This window comes from Antechinus flavipes, chromosome 1, assembly GCF_016432865.1.
Source record: "Antechinus flavipes isolate AdamAnt ecotype Samford, QLD, Australia chromosome 1, AdamAnt_v2, whole genome shotgun sequence".
In the NCBI taxonomy this organism is placed as follows: domain Eukaryota; kingdom Metazoa; phylum Chordata; class Mammalia; order Dasyuromorphia; family Dasyuridae; genus Antechinus; species Antechinus flavipes.
The window spans coordinates 117,482,821-117,507,341 of record NC_067398.1 but is presented as its reverse complement, the minus strand read 5'-3'; the positions used below and the strand labels follow the sequence as shown (position 1 = coordinate 117,507,341).

The following is a 24,521-nucleotide window of genomic DNA, read 5'->3' as shown; positions in this document are numbered from 1 at the left end:
CTTATTTCTCTCTGAAGGGCTGTTGCCATTAGATCTTCAGTTAAGCATTCAGAGAGTATTTGCTCCAAGCCTCAGCTGAACCTACTCAGCTTCCATAAGAGTAGAAAGTATGGTCTTGTTTTGCCATTCCCCCAACAAACTCTTCTGCTCCCTCTTCCCACTTATAAGCTGCCCCCACCATAATACTGGGCCCAGTTACAAATGGTGATTTTCTGTTTATTGCTTGAAAACAAAAATCCAGAAGCCAGAAGGGATAAAGGGTAGAACTGGGGGAACCTGAAGGGAGGAAGGGACTGCAGGGGTTAGGGGTCATTTCCCTAGCCCACCCTACTCTTACTCTGCCTAGCCAAAAGACTGAGGCTATTGGGCAAAAAGGGGCTGCCGAGAGCTCTTGGCCTGAAGGAGCAGTGGGTAGGGGAGAGCAAAAGGAAAATCCAAGAATGGATAGTGCTGGTAGGACAGGAACATGTGTGGCCAGGGAACTGGTAAGCAATGAGAGCCACCAGAGAATAAGGAAAAAGATGTCGAGCCCTCTAAGACTGATCCCTGTGGTAGCCACAGGGACAAGTTGGTTAGGACCTGGACTAAGATATATTACCCCTCTCCCCTTATGATTGGCCCCAATGCTAAGTAACCAAGGGACAACCCTGTATTTTAGGGCTGGGGAGCCAGATTATGGGTATAGGAGGCAAAAGAAGGACCCCCTGCATTTGGCAACAGAGAAAAAGGATGACTTGGGAGGCAGGATGCTGGCTTATTTTTACCAGAGGATCTTCAGGGTATTTATTGTCCTTAATGGGGTCTTAGGGTATTTACAAGGAGAAGGGAGAAGCATGAGATGTTGAGAGCTGGGAATGGAGGATCCAGTTCTTCTTCCCCCCTTCCCAGGTTGGTCTGGGGGGAGGGGTCAGGAAGGGACATCCAAAAGTTCTGCTCCTTCCATTGGTGCTTAGATGGAGACTTCATACTCTCTCGTATCCTGAGGACAGAGATAATGTCATCTGTCAGCTTGTTGGGGGTAGGAGGCAGGGCAAGAGGGATGCTATTCACCATCTGGTGGTCCCAGGAGATTCTTGAGGTAGGGACTTGGGTATGGTGCAGCTGCACTAAGGGGAGTTAGGACAGAGTGTGGAGGATTTTGTTGGCTGCTGAGCCACTGGGTTAATGAAGAGAGAAGTTGGCAGTCTCTGAGAGGGGAAATGAGAGATGGGGGAGGAATAAGGAAGATTTATGGGGAATCTTTCAAACAGGCTCTCTAGTAGGATTAGGACTGGGATTTATGGGGCCATGAGGGCAGAACCCAGATTATAAACCCCAAGGAGCAGAACTGGATGAAGGTTTTTGCTCACCCCAGCTTCATAGAGTGGGTTGCTAAAATCAGACTCCACAGTGATAGGGCTGTAGGAGTGAGATCCAGAAAAGCCAAATAGAGATTTTCCTTGTAGCCTGGGAGAGAGGAGGCAAGAAAACGTTGGTCAAATGCCTTTATCTGCCATCTTTTATCATTTATAATTTATCTTTCCCTCCCCCATGTCTCAAAACACCAAAGACCCACTACCTACCTCCAAGATTTCCCAAGACTATAATCTGCACAGCCTAGATGGAACCTAGATAGAGCCCAGAACCAACCAGAGAGCTAATCTCTTCAGGACAGATTGAGGGAGACCCAGTCAGAACTTGGAACCCTGGGCCTGACCTCCATTGGCATCCATCTTGCGAACAGCCCAGGCCCACCCACTCTCCTCCAAAAACCAAGAGTGCTCACTTGGTGTAGTAGAGATAAACACCCCCAATGAGTAAGATGACAAGGCCCAGGGGCAGCAGGATGGCCAAGGCTAGATTTCCACCTTCCATTTGCCGAGAAGGATCTGTGGTCTGTGTCACTGCAGGGAGGAGAAGACGGTGAATTTTAGCATCCTGCTGCTTGCCTTGGGCTCTTTCAAGGGAACAAGAGCTTTGCCCTTTAGCCTTCAGTTCCCTCAAAGAACCCAGTTGGCCTGTAACCCCAGCCCCTGATTCTTCCCTCAGAGAGTCTGTTCCCCTCCCCAAACCCAGGCATCCTGCCCCAACTGGGCCCTGGCTCTCCCCCTCATCCCTCACTGACCTTCCAGTTTTCGGTCGTCCAGTAGCTCCTCATAGGCCACTGCAGGGAGAGGAGGGGGGAGTGGGGTCTGAGCCAGTGAGGGGGGAGGGCAGGAGGCCAGGCCAGGCAGGAGAACCTCCTCTCTGGTCCAATCTACCCAAATCCTAAATCTGTATTTCCTTTGTTCTCTTCTCCAAAACATTTTTTTTACAACTCCTGAAGTGAGCCTTATCCTGTTTCCTTTTTGTTCCTAAGGATCAGTGACCCTGCCTCCCCAAGCCCCATCTCCACCGAGGACCCCTGACCTCCAGGTCCTTGCTCCTACTTTTCAGAAGCTAGGAGCTGATCCAAGTTGAGTCCCCCTCCTGGCCCTTGCAAGCCCCATAAAGCCCTTCCCTTTTCTCTTCCAAGTACCTTTGCAGAGTGGGGGCTGGCTGGTCCATTGAGAGGGGTGTCCCGGGAGGCAGGTGATGGTGACCTCCCCAATCAGTTCAAAGCCCTCATAGCAGAAGAACCGGAGAGACTCCCCAGCCTGGTAGTGATGCTTGTAGAGGGTCTGGTAGCCATTCTCTGGGACACCGGGGTTCAGGCATGGCTCGTACTTCACTGGAGGGTGCAGAAGCCAGGGCCTAGTCACTGCCTATTCCCATCACCTCTCCACAATTTGCTTTTCAACCCAAGTTTGGGACGTCATTCCTTCTCCCTCCCACCCTGGCAGGCCCCTCTACCCCCAGCCAGGACCGGGGACTCACGGACACACTTGGGGACACGGTCGCTCCACTTGGGGGTGCCTGTGTCCCGGTTGTAGCAGGTGAGGACGGCTGCCCCCTCTAGACTGTAGCCAGGTAGACATCGATACTGAATGTGGGAGCCAATGGGGAAGCCCGCATCAGAAGCTGTCCTGTGCCCATTACTAATCTCTCCAGGGTCTGCACAGGTCATGACTGGGAGGAGAGAATGCAAGGTAAGAGGCATGGGGGATGCTTCCATCAACTAGCATCCTGAACAGCCGCTACCCAGCATCCAGCACTAGCGGAAATTGGGTCAAGGGAAGGGTCAAGAGCCTATTGTTTCTGATCAGCTTCAGAAATGGGGGGTTTCCACAGTATAGTGTTAGTACAGCATGTTACCGACTGCAAAAGGCTTTGTTCACAACATCCGAAGAGGTTTAAGTGGAACAAAACCATCAGCCTAGAAAGGAAGCCCTGGTGTCTAATCAGTCCTGGAGGTCAAAGGCACTGGGAATCCCTTGGCTCAGGTCGCCTCCCCTAGACAGGGGAATAAGGGAGGCCCACAGAGTGAGGGGACTTGCTCAGTGTTACCATGTTCTCTTGGCAAATGAAGTTGGGCCAGATGATACTTCTTGTTCTGACAAATCTATTCCAAACAGGCTAGAGGGGAGTTGGGGCCAGGGAGCGACTTTCACTCTCCCCTCTTCTCCCCTCTCCCCTGTCCGAGCCTGGAAGAATGAGCTAGAGAAAGCTTGGGGGGGGACCCCGAGCCCGGGGGGGGGGGAGAGGAGAGCAGGGCCTAGGGAAGGAGCAGGATCGGGGCTCACTCTTCTGGCAGGCTGGGGGCGCGGCACTCCAGGACAGGTCCCACTGACAGGTGAGGATGTCTGAGCCGAGCAGTTCGTAGCCAGGCTCACACTGATAAGTGAGAACCGTTCCCCGGATCAAGTCTCCATGGGACGCCGTCCTCCAGCCCCACTCGGGAGGGGGCAGTTCTGGGCAGGTGTCGTTCCGAGGCACTTCTAGAGAGGGGGAGAGAGAGGCCCGGGGTTGAGAATCCGGAGCTGCGCCGGGGATGCTCAGTCCTGGGGACCTCCCGCCAGGTTTGGGCTGCCTCTCTTAGGGCTTTGGTTGGGTGAAGGCTCCCTGTGAAGATGAGCCTTAAGGAGCCCTCTCCTGAGATGTGGCCAGGATTAGGTTCCTCCCCAACGGGGGCTTGCGTTGCCCCCTCCTGATCTCTGTGCCCAATTACCTTTGAAATGCAACACGAAGCCCTGACCCAAGCCAGGGTTAGGGGGCCCAGCTGGTGCCTGGAACTGCAAGGTGAGGTCTGGGCCAGAGGAGAGAAGGCGGCGGCGAGGCTGGGGCCCGCGAAGCTGGGCTAATACCCGGGCACTGGGGCTATCTCCATCAAACAGGGTCAACATATCCCCTCCCCTAACGTTCAGGCTGCAGGGACGCAAACGGGAACTAAATCACGGCCCCCAGCGCTGCCCCAAGTCCCTCCCCGTCCGCAGCCTTGCAGGCCGAGTCTGGGAAAGCACCCACCTCCACCCCTTAGCACCCCCTGGGCCCAGTGATGCTCCCCTCCCCTCGGGGGGAGGTCCAGCCTCGGCAGAGTCCTTGGGCCCCAGACCCATCCCTCCTCCCTGCCCCCACTCACCGTCCTCCCTCCCTCTCCTACCCCCCCCGTGCCTACATTTCTACTTGGAGCAAGATGCGCTTTTCCTCCTGGACGTGAAGGCCCCACACGCAGTCCTGCCCCGGGCTGTAGCTCTGCGGCCAGTCCGGAGAGAGGACCACACCGGCCGACTCGGACAGCTCCCCCCCACACATAGCTGGCCGGGGGAAGGGGGGGGCACAAGAAGGGACAGCAGGAAGATCACATTTAGAGCCTGAAATGTCTTAGGGATCCTCTAGTCCAACTCTCATCTGAGAGAAAACCCTGCCCAAGGTCACAGTAACGAGGGAAGGCCTCCAAGGGGCCAAGGTCTGGCGGCAGGCTCAGCCCTCAGGCTCTCTGCGAGGACCGGGTTAGGGTCCCGTTCCAGGACTGGGAGAAAGTTCACTCTCCTACAATTCCACATTGGCCTTTATGGGGACAAAGTGCTGAGGGGGGGACGAGGGATCTCCATTTGTAAGGGGGATTGTTCCTGATCTTCGACATTTAATAACATTGTACGAGAGGATTAAGAACACAGAATCCAGGTACACGCTGCCCTCCTCTAGGAAGGGGACTCACCTTTGCAGGCCGGCTCAGTGTCGTTCCAGTGGGGATCAGAGGGGTCGATACACTCAATGGCACTTGGAGGACCAGGGGGTTCCAGGGCATATCCTGGGAGGCAGGAGAAGGTAGCCAGTGCTCCGGGACGGAACTGGGGATCCGTGGAGGTGACGTTGCCGTGAGCCAGGAATGGAGCAAAGCAACGATCTTCCTCGAAGGCTGGAGAATAAACAGCAGTCAAGGGACTCAGCAAAGCCCTCCGAAACCTTGGTCCTTCCCATTCCCCACCCTTCTGCGGCTTCTTCACCCCCTCTTCATCTCTTCCTAACAAACTTCATCCTGGGAGACTGCAAAATTGGTAGGGGGCCTCTGACATACTGATGGTTTGACTAAAAATAAATTATTTAATCTTTGTGTCCCCAAACTTAAGACTGAATGAAAATTCCCTATGCCAGTGAAATCATTGGTCTGGACCAAAACAAAACCCAACAATAACCTCTTGATTATTCCTGCTGATGGAAGTTCATGAAATTATCGATAATCTAAAACAAATAATCCAAAAGTTATTCATAGTCATATTTGAAAGACAGTGCATGATTCCTTCCCATCCCCTCTCCCCATTTAGACTCTTAGCATGGGAGGACTATAAGGTTTTCAGATGATATCTATCAATCTTTCACTTTACAGATGAGGAAATGGGGCTCAGAGGTGAGATAACCCAGTTAATTAGCAATGGCTTCATCATTCTAACAGCTTCACACTCTTGATTAAAGAAGTCAGTCTGTCTTCCCTAACTCTAACCTTCCTGAATGGAGATATGACCACTGCTTTCTCTTTTCCACGCTTGCCACCCATTTTCAAACCAATTTTACTGTGGGCAATACATTTAAAGTTTGCAGGGGAAGAAAAGGCAAAAGATGTTTGTAAGAATGGGCCTTAAGCCTACAGATCCTAGGGGTGGGTCTGTAGGATTTAGGGGCTGCAGAAAAGTTCAGATTAGGCAGATTCCCATAATGCCCTCTTCAGTTTCCAGCAGCATGACCCCTTTATCCCTTCCATCACAAATGCCTGACGAGTCCAGGCTGAGGAAAGAGAAGAGGAGTTTGATATGAGAGAGTGCACATATAAGAAAGGGAAAGTGGATTTATGAAGTTTGGGGAGCTATTGCTTGGGTGCTCACTAGATTTAAAGAGAGCCTTCTGAGTCTTGGGTTTAAGATGTTCAGGGTCTATAAGGTTCGGGATATGAGAGTTTGAGAAATTCTGTAGGGTGTGGGAAGTTCAGGGAGGGTAGAATTGGAAGGCTTCTCTAGATGTGTAGGGTTGAATTTTGAGAGCTTATAGGGTTTCTGGTTCTTAGTCCCTAATCATGCAATGAATGACAAAACAAATGGAGTTTGAGTTTAAGAAGGATGAGCTATCTTTTGAAGGATACTGGCCCCAGTTTTGGGGCCCTCTTTGGGGGCTTGTTACCCTCATATCGGAGGCTTAGTAGCAAGGGGTTGGCTGGTGTCTCAGAAAGCAGTTCCACATAGAGGGATTGGGCATCGCTGATCAGTCCTCTCTCTGGGACATCATCCATGTCTGAGTCGTAGATCAGTGGGGAGAGGGGACCACCCCCAGATCGGACCACCAGTCTGGGGATGGGAGGAGGTGATCAGGGCCACCAGGCATAAGAAGATTCATCTCCAGAGCCTCATCCCTGCAGGCCACTTAGTTTTCTCCCTTATCACTCCCTCACAGAGGTTGAGAATCTCTTTCCCTCTATCTCTCTATCCCCCTCCTTCCCCCCCTACTTTCCCTCCATGGGACAATAGCCTTCTTCCCCACATCCCTCCCCATGTCTTAGAGTGAGGGCCTTCTCCCTTTTTTGTGTCTCCTTCCCCCTGTGGGATAAGAACTTTCTTCCCTGGAGCCCCCTTTTCAGTGAGAACCTTCTCAAGAACCCTCCTTCCCCCTTATAGAGTGAGGGACTATAGTCTCTCCACCTTCAGGTGAGAACTTTCTCTTCCACAGTCCCCTCACCTATCATTGTCCTCATCCAGTGAGACCCTTTCAAAGTGCAGGTGCAGTCTCCGTCCTTCAGCTGCCTCAATGACCCACCGACAGGTAAGGTTGGGCCCTACAGCCCCTCCAGGTTCAGGGGAGACAATCCGGCCAAGAGTAGCATTGTGGATGGAACCTCCACAGGCAGCTTAAGGGAAAGAGGAATCAAAGAAGTTTATTGCCCAGGCAAGAAATCCTCCTCTCTTAACTTTTGTTCTTCCCAGACCTGCAAGGTGGCTTCTGTTCTTTGAGACCCTGCACCCATCACATTCCCAAAGCCCTGGACTTCTCACCCAGGCTCACTTACAGGGACTTGAGTGCTTTTTCCCAGACAGCAATTCTCTGAGCATAAGAAAATTCTCCCATCCATCCCCCCTTCCCTTCTCCCTAACCCAGGAATGCCGGCTCTCCTGCCGCTCACCAAGGCAGGCCGGAGGCTCCCCACTCCAGGCTGGTCGGGTGGCATTCAGACAAACGAGGGTGTCTTCCCCTTGCAGCTGGTAACCCGAGTCACAGTGGAAGGTGGCAGTGCCTCCGGGGTGCAGGTCTGTGACACTCACGTCTCCATGAGGTGGCCGGGGAGGAAAGCCGCAGCTCAGGAGGTAGGCTAAGAGAATACGGGAGAAACCAGGACGGGCTGTTCCTTTCAGCCTCAGGCTCAACACTCTTGGCTCTTCCCTTAAACCTCTGGCTTCACTTGGCTTCCTCCTGCCAACCATTACATCTTACCTTGGGGGTGCCTAAGTGAAGTAGTCAACCCAGCACTGTTACAAACTTTCCTAGGGACAATGCTAAAAAATTACATCAAATCAAGCGCAGAGTAGAGTAACATCAACTGAATAAAATATATAAAAGGCGGCATGGAAAGATTACTGGAGTGAGTGAATACTTAAGAGTTCAAACTCTGGTAAGGTATTTTTACTATCAGACTTCTGTTTGGTAAAATGAGGGGTAAGATCTCTGATGATCCTTCCCATTTTTAACATTCTAAGCCTATAGGCAACTAGGTGACACAATGGAGAGAACACTGGGTCTGGAGTCAGATCTGAGTTTTGATTTTTTTTTTTTCTGAGGCAATTGCTAAGAACACACAGCTAGGAAGTGTTAAGTGTCTGAGGTCAGATTTGAACTCAGATCCTCCTGACTTCAGGGCTGGTGCTCTATCCACTGTGCCATTTAGCTGCCCCAGAATTCTGATACTATTTAAGATATTGGCTGTGTGCCCCTGAGCAAGTCATTTAATCTCTTTGCCTCGGTTTCCCCATCTACCTCTCTGCCTAATTTCCTCTTCTGTGCCTCAGTTTCCCCAACTATAGTTGGGAACCTAATTCACCTTTTGTGAGGATCAAATAAGATATTTGTAAAGGGCATTGCAAACTTTAAAGTACCATATAAATATAACCTAGGGTGATGGCAATTAGGTGAAGAAGGCAAATTTCTTGACACAAATTGGAACTACAATAAATGAGACATTAATTCACAAAAGAGTCCACAGTCAAGTCTGACCCCCGAGTGATCGTTTGCGAAGCATTTAATCTCTGTGCCTCATTTTCTTTTCTGTAATATCTCACAGAAGAGTAAATTATATATATACACATATAATAAAGGAACTAGTTAACCTCTATATATTTGATGTCCAACACAGGTTCCCTGTATATATCAGGTGTTTAACAAATGTGTGTTGGGTTAAATTGATCCCCGAGCTCTCCCACCAGTGTTGGAGCCCACACATGACCATGTATAGTCTTGTATTGTTCTCTGATTGCTTTGTGCTATTTCTGCCATCACTCTTCTAAGGCTCCAGAAGCAGGGACCATGTCTCCAAAAGGCCTCATGGTTCAGCAAAATGAGCACTGACTCCCAAGTCAGACAAGATGGTCTGAGTTCAGAGGATGGCTCCACCACTATTTCCTGAGGCCAAAATATCCTCTCAAAATCCATCCTTCAGTTCCACTCCAACCTACAGTGCTACACAACAGTCTCAAAGTCTAGGATGGTCCTTTTAACCCATCAGATGTACCTAAGGCTGTTCCCACATATCGTTACTCAGTTATATCTGACTCTTCCACGACTGCATTTGGGGTTTTCTTGGCGAAGATATTGGAATGGTTTGCCATTTTCTTTTCCAACTCATTTTATAAATGAGGAAACTGAGGCAAACAGTTAAGTGACGTGCCCAGGGTCACATAGCCAGTAAGTATCCACCGCACTATCTAGGTCGCCCCATTCCCACATATACCTTCCCTCAGAGAGCCTGGCAGTCAGTCTTCCTTGCTGCACCTTTGCACTTATGTCCCTGTGAGTTCATGGAGAGAATTACAGTGGTAGGGACACCAAGAGATTCACGACCCTGGCATGAGCTTTACTTTCCTAATCCATGAGGTTTTTGAGGAATCAACATAATTCACATTTTAGGGGGCATCTCAACATGTCAAACCAATCATGGAGGCTCCATTAACCCGAGGGATCTCATTCTCTTGCTTGGAGAATAGGAGAGAATTGTGATGGAAGTAACAGGCTTGGATTCTGGGAAAGTGTGCATGTTTAAATATAATGGAATAAGCACAAACATATGTACATGGATACATGGATCCTGTATGTGTACACTGTATACTTAAAATCCTTGTATATGTAAATATAGGCATAATGAGCATGTTTATATATGTATTTACACATATATGCACAAATATCCTTTTTGAACCTATCCAGCCCCAATTGGTCTTTGGGAGATTCCAGGGAGCCTAGTCAATGTGAGCCCAATATTGTGCTAAGTGCCCTCAGCTAGGAGCACAGAAGAGTGACCATTCAGCCCAAGGGTGACCACGCCCATCCCTCACTATCATGGATGTTGCTCCATCCTACTGCCTCTTACTATCAGTCATCTTGGAGATGTGCCCAGAGGCACTCCAAGTGGTCCCTGCATGGCTACACCATCTGTCCACTTGAACACAGGCCTATTTCAGGATCTTAATGCTTCTCACCCTGGTAGTGGATCCTGAAGCCACCACCTCGAGGGGTCCGGGGACTCCGGAAATGCAGAAGCAGCCTGTTAGTTGGGCTCCGAAGGACTTGACCCTCCCCCAGTAGGGAGGCATTGGCCAGGAGCTGGGTTGCTGGGGCTGGTGCACCACCCACAGCCAACACAAGCAGTCCTTCTTCTCGAGACAGGTTGAGAGACTGTACCTGGAAAATAAAAGCAAGAGACCAGGCTAGAAGGAAGATAAGGAGTACTCAGAAATCTTTGATCCTGCCTAGCCCTTCTGAAGTAGATCTATACTTTTTCAAACAATAATAAAATTATATGTTAGAACTGGATGAACTTTGGAAAAATAGTATTAAGAGAACTGAACTTAAAAGCAGAAGGCCCATGTTTGAGTCTTGGCTCATAACAAGGGGGAAATGCAGCTTCATACAGCTCAATCAGTGTAAGAAGGGCTTCCATGTCATCTACCTAATACGATTCTGTAGTGCCCCAAGTAACATCATCTGGGAATCCTGTGATAGGAAGCAAGTCACTGACCCTTTCTGATTATTGTTGTACAACTTCATGTTGTTGTGAGAAAAGCAATTTGTAAACCAGAAAATACTATATACATGTGAGTTACTCTTATTGTCTAGTGCAGTCTTCTCATTTGGCAGATACGTCAAGTGACTTCCCCAAGGTCACACAGGTAGATGATGGAAGAGTCAGGACCAGAACCCCAATTAGCATGATAGAGTAGAAGGGACTCTGGAGGGAGAATCAGAACTGGGTTCTCATCTTGGCTCTACCCTTTATCAACAATATGATTCTGGGCAAGTCTCTCTTCCGGGACATCAAGGTCTTCATTTGAATAGTGAGAAGATTGGAGTAGATAGGATCTTAGGTTTACTCTGAAGTTCCACAAGGTATAATTCCTAGGACAGGGCTCTTTCAACATCTTCCCTACTACTACCACTATTGCAGGGAAAGGGAAGAATCCTTTTCTAGTGATAAGAATGAAGTCCTAAGTACCTGAATTTCAATGCCATAGCCAGGATAGACAGAGATGCTGTAAGTGCAGTCGAGAGGTCCTAGAGTGGGTGCAGCTGAACGCCCAAATTCTGGAGATTCTACATAACCTTCACCTTCTGAGACATTGTTGTTACATAAAACTAAAAAAAAAAAAAAATCCACAGGGTCATGGAGTTCCCATGACAATTCAAGTGTCCTCATTTCCCCTCCCCCAAATTCACACTTCCTAATCATTCTTACTATTCTATCCTTAAATACAATACATTCTCCTCTCTTCTATATACATCACTATTCATCCGTTTGGACCCAGCCTCCTCCTGTCCACATTGTGTATTACCTGGGCTTGTCACTGTGGTGACTGTGGTTGTGGTAATGAGGGTAGTTGTGGTCTCTTCCTCTCCTCCCTCAGACCCAAGAGGTGGGCCTGGAGAGGCAGGCCCTGGGGGGGGTGGAGCTGTGGTTCCAGGAGGTGGAGTCAGTAGCTCAGGTGCAGTAGGCCCAACCCCCCTTGCTCCCTTAGGAGTCACAGCTGTTGTCAGGGGTCCTGTTCCTGGTTCTGTGACCCAAGGCGGGGAGGGGGGGGCAAGAGTCTGGTCTTCTGTATCAGCAGCTAGTGTGGGGACCAGAAAGGATCCTGAGACAGCAGGGTGAAGAGAAGGAAAGTCTAAAGTAAGGAATCTGAGGACAAGTAGTCTTTGGGACAGAAAGGATTGTTCTAGACTGGAAAATGAAAGGATTTGGGCCTCCATCCTTACAGCCCTCCCGCACTAAGCTGAGATTCTCCCAAAAGAATCCCTCCATCCACCCAGAAAAATTCAGGTCAAGCTCAGGCTGATTAGGATGAGGACATGGCCAAGAGAAAACTATTTCTAGCCCCTTCCTCCCATAATAGACAATGAGGTAAAGCCTAGATTGTGCTTACACTTCCAACTCTTATATTCCATCTTCCCAGTGTTCTTCCACATTATTCTCTTAAGCCTCCCATCCTATGTGCTTCTAAATATTTGTCTCTATTAACTTTCCTTTAGATTATTTTCTGTCTTCCCATCTCTGTCTTTGCTCCCATGTTTTCAAACTGCCTTGGTTTGAGTCTTACCAGGGATGTCCCCCATCTCTGGTCCCCTCCTTAGTAGTGCTCCATGTAGCAGCTCAGCCAGTGCAGCTGGTGGAATTGTGGGAGACTCACTGCTTTCCCCAGCCAGACTCTCTTCCTCCATTAAGGGCACACCTAGAAGGAAATGTCCCGTGAGTCTGAGAGAATTGATTACCTCTTCTTTCTTCCACATTTGTGCTTCTCCTATATTGTTTCCTATACTTCCACAAGCGTCTCAATTTTTAATCACTATCAGTTCAAGTCATAACCTCTAGTTCTGGTCTTTTCTACTCTAGAGAATAGAACTTGGGATAGGGAGTTAAGATGCTTGGAAATAAGTAATTAAATTTCCTTCCATTCTGTTTCTTCAACTATTTAGATATAGGAAAAGGAAATGAATACTTTCCATGTACTTTTGACAAAACATGGACAGCTACTGGTTTGTAGGCTAAGGTTTTGATTCCATCATCTCACTAGCTCTGCCAGGAGTGGCAGAGCTCCCTCTCAGGTGCCTATGTTGGTATCTGTCAGTATTTTTGGGCTGTTGTCTCTCTTTTGCCCACATCTTTGAGTAACCGTCTCTGTAGTGCCTGCTGTTTCTCTCTCTCTCTTTCTCTCTCTCTCTCTCTCTCTCTCTCTCTCTCTCTCTCTCTCTCTCTCTCTCTCTCTCTCTCTCTCTCTCTCTCTCTCTCCTAATAGCTCTCTAATGGTTTCTGCCCCCCCCTTTTTTTTAGCACCTACCAACTCTCTCCAGGTCTCTCTGTATCATCTGCTGTTTTGTGTTGGGGTCCCCCCCAACTTTATGTCTATTTCTGTAGTGCCTTTATCCTCTATCCCTGTGGCATCCATAATCTCTTTTTGGGTCTACTGTATTTCTCTGAGTTTCTGTCTCTCTGTAGTGCCTACTGTCTCTCTCTACATACATATTGCTTTCTGGTTTTCCCTGGGACTCTGCTTTTCTAGATCTCTGGGCCTCTTTATGTAGTCAAAAACCAAATATGTCCATGTGCCTGTGTGTAGGTCTGTGTGGGTAGTTGTTTTGCTAGGGATCCGTCCTTACTTAGATGTCCATCTGCCTTTAGCCATATGTCAAAGATTAAGTATATATCCTGTAATATACCCCCTTTCTCTCCTCTCCTCACCTGCCTCTCTGCCTTAGATCCTTGTCTTTCAGCACCATAGGAACTACCTCCCCCCATTTCTATTTCCTGGATTTAACCCCTACTGATCCCCTTGTCCTTCCATTCTTCCTCTTATCCAACAGCCCCAGGGACTGGACTTGGGGGAACTCTTGAGTGCCAGTGGTAAAACCCTAGATCCCATCCCTCTCCCCTTTCGCCACTGCAGCGCCCCTCCCCCTTCCTCTATCAGCTCTGAGAAAGCCGAAGGCCAGACGTGCAGAGAATGGGGGCTGTAGGAGGAGGCAGCATCCCCAAGGCTTCTCTTTGCAGCATACACTGAATGCCCTGCCCCCTTCACATTCGGGGGGTACAATTCCCTCATCTCTTACATGCAAACCCATATTTTCTTACCGCAAGTCCAGGGACAGCTGAACAGCAGCAACAGCAGCGGTGGGGGCAGGAGCCCGGCTCCGGGGGTCCCCATGACACCCTGATCCCCAAATCCCTCTCCCGCACCCCAATCCCTGTCCTCCCAGGGGCTGAAGAACTAGTCGTCTTTACTCAGCTTCTTGGTTATTCCCCTAATTCTTCCCTTCCCAGGAGCTGAAGAGCTAGTCTTCTTGCTCTTCTTGCCTATTCTGCTCCCGTCTACTACTGCTTCCTTTTAAGGAAGAAAATCCAGGGCTCGACAGGAGGCGAAAGGCTGAGGTGTGTGTGTGTGTGTTGAAGAATATATGGGAAAAAGACTGGGAACCGAAGATTCTTAGCTTTCTTGCCTCCTTGAATGCCCGGGTCCTCTCTCTTGCCCGGACACCTCTGTCCTCTCTGTTCCCGTGGATGGGGGGGGGAGAGGAAAAGGGGGCGCGGCTGCGGCTGCAGGGGGTGGGGCTCAGTGGGGGAGTGCTAAATCAGACCAGGCTCTCTCAGAGATCCAGGGACGCCTGGGTTCCACTCTACCCCTGACGCCTGTTTTCGGCCTCGATTAGATGCCAGGTTGTTGGGGTGCAGGGTAGAGATTGGAATTGTAGCTTGGGGTAGGAGGTGGAAAGAATGAAGGCTAGGGAGGAGTATCTAAAGGATTCTAGAAGGGTTTTATGGGGAAAGAGGAGAGAGGGTCGTTGGGTCCTGGGGGAGGGAGATGCGGGGTGGGGGGGTGCAGCTCGAGAGCTGAGGCTGCGAGAGGGAGAAGCTGAGAAAGGTGTCGAAGCCCACGTCAGATCCTGGGGCCGGGCGAGGGGAGGGACCTGCTGCGTGGGTATGTGGGGGGAGAGCCGACGTAGGAAGGAGACCAGAGGAGGGAGGGTGCACTGTATGAAGGCGGGCACCGAGTTATGTTAATTCCCCCACCGTACATCCGCACTCCTTAATCCACTGGTGAGAGAAAAAGGAAAGCCTCAATCCGGTTACATCTCTAATTAGTGCCCCCCGCCCTCCAGGATATCCTCCCAGTACATCTGGAATTTTAATCGCTTTCTTCCCAGATCTGTAAGCCGCAACGCAGCTGCATTTCCTTCTGTTTCCCAAGACACCCCCAACTCTGCACCCGGATTTACATCTCCCTCCCTTTCCTCAACCATGTAGGGTGAATTTGCCTCCCAGCATCAGAGGGAATTTGCTCTCCTATCCACCCTTCCCCCACCCCAGAAGTACTACACTGGCTTTCAAACGGGAGGACGAAGTGGGAGAGGGTCTAATGTCTAAAATGTCCCTTCTTGATTTCCTCAGGGAATCCTTTCCGCAGAATCCTTCAAACTAGCTTCAGTCTGGAGTGTATCTTGTCCCAAGCTTATACAGCGCTTCTCTTGCCCACCCTCTTCTCTGCTTTCTAGAACTGTTCCCGCTGCTTCATTGCACTCTTCCCAAGAAGGGTTTTAACGGGCTCCGGGGCGCAGGCCTCTTTCAGCACCACCGACCCAAGGACAGCGCTCGTCCTCGGCTCCGCCCCTCAGCTCCAGAGCCCCGGCTTTCAAAGCTGATTGGCTGGGGCAGCCTCCACCTTCGCCTCTCGCCGGCAATCACAGGCGTTCCAGTGACTGTCTTGCGGGAAGCGTAGACTGGTGCTGGGAGGGAGAAGAGTCACCTAGAGACAGACTGAGGTGGCTCTGCCCCTGGAAGCTGCTGACTTGATTGCCTCCCGCGGGTTGTCACTGCCGCCCTCGCCCCACCAATCTGTTGGTCTCTCCACTCTTCCCTAACCATTGGCTCCATGCCCCGCCCCTCCCTCCCCCTTTTCGCATTGCGGGCCGGCCGGACTCCAACGCAGCCACCTCAGAGCCCGACTTGACATCCAGCCAAGGAGGGGAGTCCAGCTCTGTCAGTCTTGCTTTCCAAGCCTTCAGGGGTCATCCCTCCCCTGCCTCCAACCCCGGATTACAAAAGCTCCCTCTCCCCTCCTTGCCTTGCCCCCTTCCCTCTGCTCTTTCCCTTCCTGACGCGAGTATCCCCGAGATGCGGCTGATTCTGGGGTGGGCCTGAAATGATGGGTGCGGGGGAGGGAAGGGGGGAAGATGACGTCAGGGTGAGTGGGAAAGGAGGGGGAGAGAGGAGAGGAGAATAGAAGGGATAGAGCGGAGTTAAGGGGAGGGGAAAAGGAGAGACGAGGAGGTGGAGAGGGACAGAAGAAGAGAGGAAAGGAAGGAGAGGGTTGTGGAGGGAAGGTGGAAGCTGCTGCAGAGGATTAGGATCCACTTCAGGATCTGAGGGCTGCATGATGAGGTGGGACAGGAACTGCTGATGGAAGAAGAGAGAAATTGAAAAGTGGAAGCAGAATCGTGGAGGCAAAAACCCCAGAAAAAGGGGGCCAGGAAGGAAAGGTGATGGAGAATGAGGAAGACAGCATGGAGTAAGGCCCTAGGAGGGTAAATCTGAGGTTGTTAGAGGAAAGAGCCAGTAGGGCAGGGTGAGGAGGGAAAGATTTAGGGAATGCCTGGGGCCTTTTGACTAGACTCCCCACTCCATTTCCACCATGCCCCCTTGGCCACTACCCCTGGCCTGCCCAGCCCTCACTCTGATCCTTGGGGCCCTCACTTCCCTTTTCCTCTGGTACTGCTATCGATTGGGCTCACAGGATACCCCAATCCCTGGGGTAGGGGGTGCTAGCAGAGGGGGTGCTGGAGCTGGTAGAGGTTCGGAGGCTGGAGGTCAAGGGTCAGGGATTACCAGGGAGCCTGGTGAAGGGCCTGGGGCAGAAGGCCTGGTGAGTAGGAGACTTCGGGCCTATGCCCAGCGTTACTCCTGGGCTGGGATGGGGAGGGTGAGGAGGGCAGCTCAGGGCAGCAGCAGCCTCGGTGGAGGTCCAGGAATCCAACGCCCAGCTCTACTCTTTTTGCCGGATCTTCCTTCTGCTCCATTTGTGCCCCGGGATGCTCAGCGACATGATGTGGAACTCCTAGAAAGTAATTTCCCTGCCATTCTTCGGGACTTTGGAACTGTGAGCTGGGATTTCTCAGGGACATCTTCTCCACCACGGGGTTGGTCTTCTCCTTTGGCGCCTGGCTGCCACCAGTTCCTACTCTACAGGGCTGGTCGGTGTCAGCCAAATAATTGCCGACGCTGCCCAGGGGCTTATCGGGCTCTTAGAGGACTGAGAAGCTTTGTGAGTGCCAATTCTTTTGGCAATGCTGGTTTTTCTGTTCTTCTGCCTGGAGCCAGACTTGAGGGACGCTGTGGACCCACTAATGCTCGGGTTCGTTGTCACTTGGGTAAGTAGTAAATTAAGGATGTTTAGGTCAAACCTGGGGCAAAATGGAAGATTATAGATCTGGGGAAGTGATAGGAATTTCTGAGTTTGGTGACTCCTCTGATTTTTACCTGGGCCTTCTCCAACAGGCCTGAAGATTCCCCCTGGTTGTGAATTAGTTGTTGGGGGTGAGCCCCAGTGCTGGTCTGAGGGACATTGCCTGCTCGTGGATGATTCTTTCCTGCACACTGCAGCTCACAATGGTAACCAAGACACAGAGTTCTGCAAATATGGGATTTTGGAGTCTAAAGTGGGGTTTGGCCAAATCTGGATTTAAGAATGAAACCCGAACAATTATAATCCTCTGCTTCCTTTTTGTCTCCAGGCTCTCCAGAAGATGGCCCTCGGGTGGTCTTCATTGTTGACCTCTGGCATCCCAATGTTGCTGGGGCTGAGAGACAAGCTCTTGATTTTGTCTTTGCACCTGACCCTTGAAGGGTAATTTGATGTCCCAGTATGCCCCCTAGAGAGCTCCCTCCCTCCCCCCATCTTCTATTCATGAACCACAAACACATTGGACTTGGACAGCGTGGTATGACATGGTTTGCCTCTCACTTCTGGTGCTGTTATGGGTGTCACTGATGGGGCATGCAGAAGTTAGGAGGTGGCATTTCCAAGAACTAAAATACAAATTTACAAAACTCTTTAAATCCTGGCAGCATCCTTCTATGATATGTAAAAGGGACACAAAGCTGAGATTGGGTAGTTTTAGATGCAGTATAATATAAAGCAAAGAATACTACATTTAAAGTGAGAAAACCCAGTTTCTAGGCTTGCTCCTGCCACTAAAATTTGGTTTTTAAGCAAATCATTTAACAACCTGAAATTCAGGTTCTTACATCTCTGAAATGACAGGGCTGGACTAAATAACCTAAGATTCCTTTCAACTCTACAAATAGGTGAAACTTACCTACCCTGCACAGAAGTTCCCCAGCCTTCTCTCATCATACCCCACAAAACAAATTCCAGCCTGCCAAAGATAAAATCTCTCTTCCAGGAACCAAGTCTATCCTTGCAATTTAACTTTATTTCAATAATTTAATAGAAAATTAAAATAAATAATAAGAAATAAGTAGGTGGGGAGGCCAGGTTGGAAAGACCACAGGCCACTTCTGTACCAATTCAAGAAGGAACAAGGGCCAGGGACAGGATTGTAGGTGAATTGGTTGTAAAACATAAAGGAGTAAAGAAGTAGGCTTGGAATGTAGCAGATGGTTAAGGTCATGAGAAAAACTTTGGCACATAATACATACTAAAAAGAAGTGAAAACATAGAACCAAAGATCTGAAATGTACTTATGATGGATGCAAAGACAGTGGAATGTAAGAACTGGAGATAGGGAGAAGGTAGAATAAGTGGGAGAAAATAGATCTGAGTGGTTTGGAGAGGGTGAATCTAATAAATGTGACATTTTGGGAAGCACTGTATTATATGCCTTGAAATGTACCATGTTGTGGATGGTCTTGGAGTAATAAGGAGGATAAAAGGAGCTAAATGTACCGTATCATAAATCTGAAATACTGAGTGGAGAAAGGAAACCCACGACTTGACCAGCAAAGCCGGGGCAGAAGTCATGGGAAAGGAGAGAGTGGAAGCATTATGGTGGTGGTAATAGTAAGAGAGCAGAACAAATTTGAGGGCAAGGTGAGTGAAAAGGTCAATCTTTGAAGACAGCCTGTTGGCCATGGGGTCGTTCATCATGAGTGATATGTCGTCTGACGTGGATCCTTCGGACTCGATGCTCTCGTCCATCTTCATCTTCTCCCCGTCCAGCCCCACCTCCTCCAGCAGCACCCCCAGTGGCCTCTAGGAGAGCAGGGTCAGGCCCCCGGGGTGTCTCATAGATCAAAATATTCAATGTTTCTTCAAAGATCCTTGCCTCTGGGAATTCTACCTGTAAAAAGGTAGATGCCAAGGTTGGCAACCACTTGCCCCATATTTGAGCCATTTTGGTCTCATCAAAAGTGGGGAAGGGAAGAGTAGGAAGAAAGAGAAATTAAGAGAGAAAAGGAAGGAAAGAGAAGAATGGAGAGAGTAGAGGGAGGAAGATGTGGAAGGAAAGAGGGAAAAGGAGAAGAGAGAGAAAGAGAAGTGGCAGCCTCTACAACTACCTTATTTTCAATACACCCAGTTTCTTCCTCCCATAAGCATACAAATACCCATTCCATTGCTTCCTTAACAGCTAAGAATGCTAAAGTAGACCTCTCCCATCTTCAAATCCCAGGCTCATCTCTGACCTTGGTCTGCTTCTTCTCAGTGGCATAGACAATGGAGGTACAGCAGACTTCGGCAATCTTTCGGCCCTGTCCATAAAAAGACCAGCAGCAGATCTCATCACCTAGCACATCTTTGAGAAAGAGCAACCGCCCGTGGAAGCGCAATGCCAGCTTGTCGAATAGCTCAATGTTCTTTAGTAGGTTGTCATCCGACGTGCTAGGGGATTGGAGAGGTGGATAGCAAAAGGCAGTCAAATTCTAGCACCAAAACCAACTGACCAAGTTAGAATTATGGTTATTGGGAATGGATTTAGAAAGGAGACAGGAACTTGGGGAATAAGTCTATAGCCTGTTAAGGAAGAGGACGGGGGGGGGTGGGGGGGGGGTGGAGAATTGAAGAGCGGGGCCAATCCAGGGTTCCCCCTTACCTGGTGTAGGAATATTTGTTGTTACTTCGATTGTGCAACAGCTTCACCACTGGCTGAGGGGGAAAAAGAAAGGACAGAAGAAAAGGATCAGACTGTGTTCAAAAAAGCCAGTCCTTCCCAATCTGCGGGTGTCTCACCTTAGAGGTGCTAGCCAAAAGCTGCTGTTCCTCCCGTGGAGATGTCACCATGGGGATAAGGCAGAGCGGGGAAAGACTCTCGCTCTTTTGCTGAGAAAGAGAAAGGAAGTTAGTTATTGCTTGACAGGGAAGAAGAAGTGGGAAGAAGGGTGAGAAGAACTGGGACTTAAGAATCAAGTAAGAAATTCAGCCATCTCTACTTCTCTTTTCACTATCACTCATGGCTACAACACTTTTCAGAGCCCCACAACTATCAGGAAACACAATAGTACAGAAGAGGCTCTTCTTAAATCAGAGCAGGAAAAACAAAATAATACAATAGAAAGGACACTGGGATATAATTCTGGTTCTGCCACATGCTTTGAATGAACTAGTGCAAAGGACTTTACCTACCTCTTAGTATATTTCCTAATCTGTCAAAGGAGGAAAACACTGAGCCTGACTATTCTATGGAATTATTTTGTGTTACATATACATTTTTGAACACACTATAAAAAATAAAAAATGTCTCAAACTTAGTGCCATTTTAAGTGTTTTAAAACAGCACTAAGACACACAAAGTAATTGGCATACTAGAAAAGACAAGATACTAGGAGTCAGTAGACCAGAGTTTATGTTCTGGTTCTGACATTAGATGTATGATCAAGAGCAAAATCATTTTACTTTTCTGAGCCTCAGTTTCCTCAATTTTTATACTTCACAGGATTTGGTGAGGGGGGGATGGGGAGTAATGATGCTTTATAGTCCTTAAAAGTATTTTATAAGTGTGAATTATTTTTGCTGGAACTAGACAAAATATTAGAACCAGTTCCATTTATTCATTTCACAAGAAACAGATCCAGAGAGATTAAAAAGCTAGCTAATGTGGACATGGAGCCTGAATGAGAACACAGTGTTCCTAAAAGAAAAGCCCACAAGGCCCCAGGCTCCCTTACTCACATGTCACTCCCTTCAGTTTATTCTCTCACATCAATTGTACCCATTCCATCTTGGTTACTACTTCAGATAATGTGAGATTAAAAAGCAAATGAGGGATAGAATAGTGTGGGAAGAAATAGGCTGGAGACAAAAGTGTTTTTTCTGTGCCCCTCAAGAAGTCAATATATACAGAGAAAAAGGTAGAAAAACATGTGATCTCACCTGTAGAGCTAACTGGCAGTCCTCAGCTAGTCCCTGAACCAAGTAGTAACGTGCCTCACCCAACAGCTCACCCAGCTCCCGAGGGCCCTCTGGAAGAGGAACTGACCCATCCCGAAGGTAGTTCAGGATTGTCCCAAAATGACGTCCACTCCTATCAATCAGCACCCAACCTGAATGGGGGAAGGAAGCACAAAGAGGAGGGGAGAAACGTTCAATTTTCTCTATGTTTTTAAATTATTACCATATCTAACAAATTCCCCCCCCCCCCAAAAAAAAAGAACTGTCCTTTCTCTAGAGGGCATATATCATTGTCTTTAGACCATTAATACTTGGAGAAAAGACTTGTTAAGTTTTTGTTAATAATGATCATACTATACTCAACTCCATAAACCTCACTTTTTGATGTAGGTTAGTAACTAACCTAAAAAGTTAAAATATTTAGGATATTCTTTCTCTCTCCTGTTACCAGAGGTAGCCACTGACTTATCTTCCTATTTCAACAAGATTTTGTGACTACAAAATTATCCAAACTTCCCAGCTTTTAATATGCTCCTTCAATGTGTATCCTCCCCTTTTTCCTCTGGTGGGATCAGGTGCACAGTAAAGCCTACCACCCCCACTTCCCAAGTCACTGGCTTCTATAGGAACAAAAGCATAATCCTGTCCCTTGGCAACATATGGAACAGCTGCTTTTATTCTTTATTCAATACTAATTTTCCCCTCCTCCAACTCCAACCCCCAACAAATACATCTACTAGCAGCTGCTTTTTCTTTCATTCTTGATGTGAAGTGTTCACCCCTGCCTCTTGAGAAAAGCAGGCATTGCCAATGGTTCCTACACCATCCTGGGTTTAGAACCAGACATGCCTTTAATTTTGCCTTCCTCCCAGAGGCGAAACACTACACATTTAGCCATCTGTCTCTCCAGTAGAAACAATTTCCCTATCTGGCCCCAAAAGGCAGCCCTTTACTTAGAGGGCAATTTCGTAAAGATATAGCATCAATACTTGGAGAAAAACTTAGGCAATTATTTTAAAATGACGACAATGATGTCTATTTCTCCAAAGGAAGGCCTCACCTTTTGATACAGGTTACTTGCAAACTCTGAGTACCTTTGCATTTTTTATTTCTGACGGTGCTGAAGCTAGCCACTAATCTCTATTCATCTATTCAATAGATATTTAAAAGACTAGAAGTTTTTAGAGAAAGATTATTCTGAGGCTACCTAGGTCTAACATTGTACAAATGAGGAAACTGAGGCACCAAGGGTCTAAGTGACTTCCTGTACATCACACAAGTTAGAGCCGGGAATCCCAAACCCATTTCTTGTGACCGCTACCCCACGCGGCTTTTTAGAGAGCATCTCTCACGGGCGGGGTGTCAGGGGCAGCTACAAAAGATGACTAGGCTCCGTCCCCGAGTGCCCCGAGGAGCTTTCAGACTCGCAGGTGTCCTGCCCTGCCCCGGCCCCAAGCCCGGCTACCTTCGGAGTCTGTGAGCACTTCCATGCGGCCACTGAACATAGCTTTGAGCATGGTGTCCTGCTTGGTCAGGGTCTGCAGCGTAGTGTAGTGGAGCGAGCCCCCCACGTTCAGCTTCACGTACTTGCTACTCGGACTCAGCGGCTTGAGGTCATAGGCGGCGCCCCCGCCCGCGGCACCAGGAGTGGGAGGCGTGGACGGCAGCGCCGGGCCCGGGGGTTCGGGACCCCCAGGAGAGGGGGCGGCCGGGGACCCCGCGCCCGTGGCCTCGGCTGACATGCTGGCCACTCCCGCTGGAGAGAGCGGCGGCGGCCGCGGAGGCAGCAGCAAAACCAGCCCGCTCAGGCCCCGAGCCACCCCCCCTACCAAGACTCCAGTCCTAGCAGCAACCTCTGACCCTGGTCCTCAGACCCCGCCCCTCTCCGCGAGCCCTTCAAATCCCCCACCCCGCCTCCCCCCCGCCCCTACCCCGCCCCCACCCCTCCCTCCCGCCCACCCCGCTATCCCCCCGCCCCAACTCGGCTCTATTCGGCTCCCGGACCCCTTCGCTGCCCCATCTCGACAACGCTGCCCGGAAGTTAGGTGCTGACCCAATCCACGCAAACGCACTGCGACTTCCCTAGGAGGAGAGGAGGAAGAAGAGAGGGAGACATGCGCACTGGCGGCCGGAGCGGTTTGATTCTCGAGCGCCCCCTGAGTCCCTTGGCATTCCTAGAGCCCTGAGTGGTGGAGGTTGCGTCGGGGCACGCGGGGACCGTGGGGGAGGGTCTGGTACTCTTCATCTTTGCTTTCTCAATGCAACTATGCCCTGCTAAAAACCAAAACGAAGCAAATAACTCGTTGTGCCCCAAGGCACATTTTTCATTAAATAAAAAAACTATTCAAATAAATTTCTTAGCTTGTATTTTATTCAAATAAAAAATATTGTTCATTTTTTTCTTTTTCTTGTTTTTTTTTTCTAGTGATTTTCCCCTTTTGTTCTGATTTTTCTCTCCCAACATGATTCATAAAGAAATGTTTTTTTTTAATTTTTAACATACATATATGACCAGAAAAATAAAGAAAAAAATAAATAACATGTTTTATAATAAATTAATATAAAAACAAAATATAAGGTCACAGGTTGAGATACTTGTTTATTGATTAAACTTTCCAAATTTCACATTTATGATTTTTTAAATAAGCATAATAATTTATTCATATGAAGATAGGCTTATTTTAGGTGCAGTTTTCCAAAACTATATGTCATTGAGTTAATGGCTGCTATTAAGCAAGATGGCAACTTTGTTGTTACAATAGCCATATCAGAAAAACCTCTCGTAGAAATAAGATGTTAAGAACCAGTAAATTTTGAAGGGGAAAAAAAAAGTTTCCTATGCCCCCAAACTTCCCAAACTGTGCATATCCTTTGACACAACAGTGTTTCTACTGGGCTTATATCCCAAAGAGATCTTAAAAGAGGGAAAGGCACCCACCTGTGCAAAAATCTTTGTGGCAGCCCTTTTTGTAGTGGCCAGAAACTGGAAACTGAGGGAATGCCCATCAGTTGGGGAATGGCTAAACAAGTTACAGTATGTGAATATTAGGAAACATAATTATTCTGTAAGAAATGACCAACAGGATATTTCAGAGAGATAGAGAGACTTACATGAGCTTATGCAAAGTGAAATGAGCAGAACCAGGAGATCATTATACACAGCAACAAGATTAAATGATGATCAATTCTGATGGACATGGATCTTTCCAATAATGAGATGATTGAGGCCAGTTACAATGATCTTATGATGAAAAGAGCTAACTACCTCCAGAGAGAAGACTGTGGGGACTGAGTGTGGTTCACAACATAGCATTTTCACTTTTTTTGTTATTGTTTGCTTGCATTTTATTGTGTTTCTCTTTTTTTTCCCCCCGGTTTGATTTGATTTTTCTTATACAGCAAGATAATAGTATAAATAATTGCATATTAATAATGTATGCATATATGGGATTTAATATATATTTCTACTATATTAACATATATTGGACTACATGCCATCTAGGAAAGGGGGTGAGGGAAGAGGGGGAAATTGGAACACAAGATTTTGCAAGG

General features: G+C 48.5%; 3 protein-coding genes across 4 annotated transcripts; 1 reads left to right on the top strand and 2 right to left on the bottom strand.

The window, feature by feature from the left end:
• Positions 1-195: 195 nt before the first annotated feature.
• Positions 196-14,716, bottom strand: SEZ6L2 (seizure related 6 homolog like 2). Of its 2 annotated transcripts, XM_051989251.1 has the most exons (18): positions 13,703-14,713; positions 12,174-12,305; positions 11,415-11,711; positions 11,078-11,217; positions 10,065-10,266; positions 7,505-7,690; positions 7,063-7,231; positions 6,511-6,674; positions 5,057-5,257; positions 4,514-4,652; positions 4,067-4,263; positions 3,642-3,836; positions 2,836-3,027; positions 2,498-2,689; positions 2,105-2,143; positions 1,766-1,883; positions 1,350-1,446; positions 196-979 (listed from the first exon to the last, which is right to left on the bottom strand). In XM_051989251.1, exons 1-18 carry the CDS (start codon positions 13,773-13,775, stop codon positions 950-952), a joined length of 2,763 nt encoding a protein of 920 aa, XP_051845211.1. In that variant the 5' UTR covers positions 13,776-14,713; the 3' UTR covers positions 196-949. The 2 variants fall into 2 exon arrangements, with proteins under 2 accessions (XP_051845211.1, XP_051845220.1); XM_051989260.1 differs by lacking the exon at positions 2,105-2,143 and having other exon boundaries at positions 13,703-14,716.
• Positions 14,717-15,813: 1,097 nt separating this feature from the next.
• On the top strand, positions 15,814-18,457 carry ASPHD1 (aspartate beta-hydroxylase domain containing 1). Its single transcript, XM_051989378.1, has 3 exons — positions 15,814-16,992; positions 17,120-17,233; positions 17,356-18,457. Exons 1-3 carry the CDS (start codon positions 16,257-16,259, stop codon positions 17,463-17,465), a joined length of 960 nt encoding a protein of 319 aa, XP_051845338.1. The 5' UTR covers positions 15,814-16,256; the 3' UTR covers positions 17,466-18,457.
• Positions 18,038-22,849, bottom strand: KCTD13 (potassium channel tetramerization domain containing 13). Its single transcript, XM_051989372.1, has 6 exons — positions 22,435-22,849; positions 20,952-21,121; positions 19,812-19,901; positions 19,675-19,727; positions 19,268-19,463; positions 18,038-18,924 (listed from the first exon to the last, which is right to left on the bottom strand). Exons 1-6 carry the CDS (start codon positions 22,709-22,711, stop codon positions 18,688-18,690), a joined length of 1,023 nt encoding a protein of 340 aa, XP_051845332.1. The 5' UTR covers positions 22,712-22,849; the 3' UTR covers positions 18,038-18,687.
• Between the last annotated feature and the right edge of the window lie 1,672 nt (positions 22,850-24,521).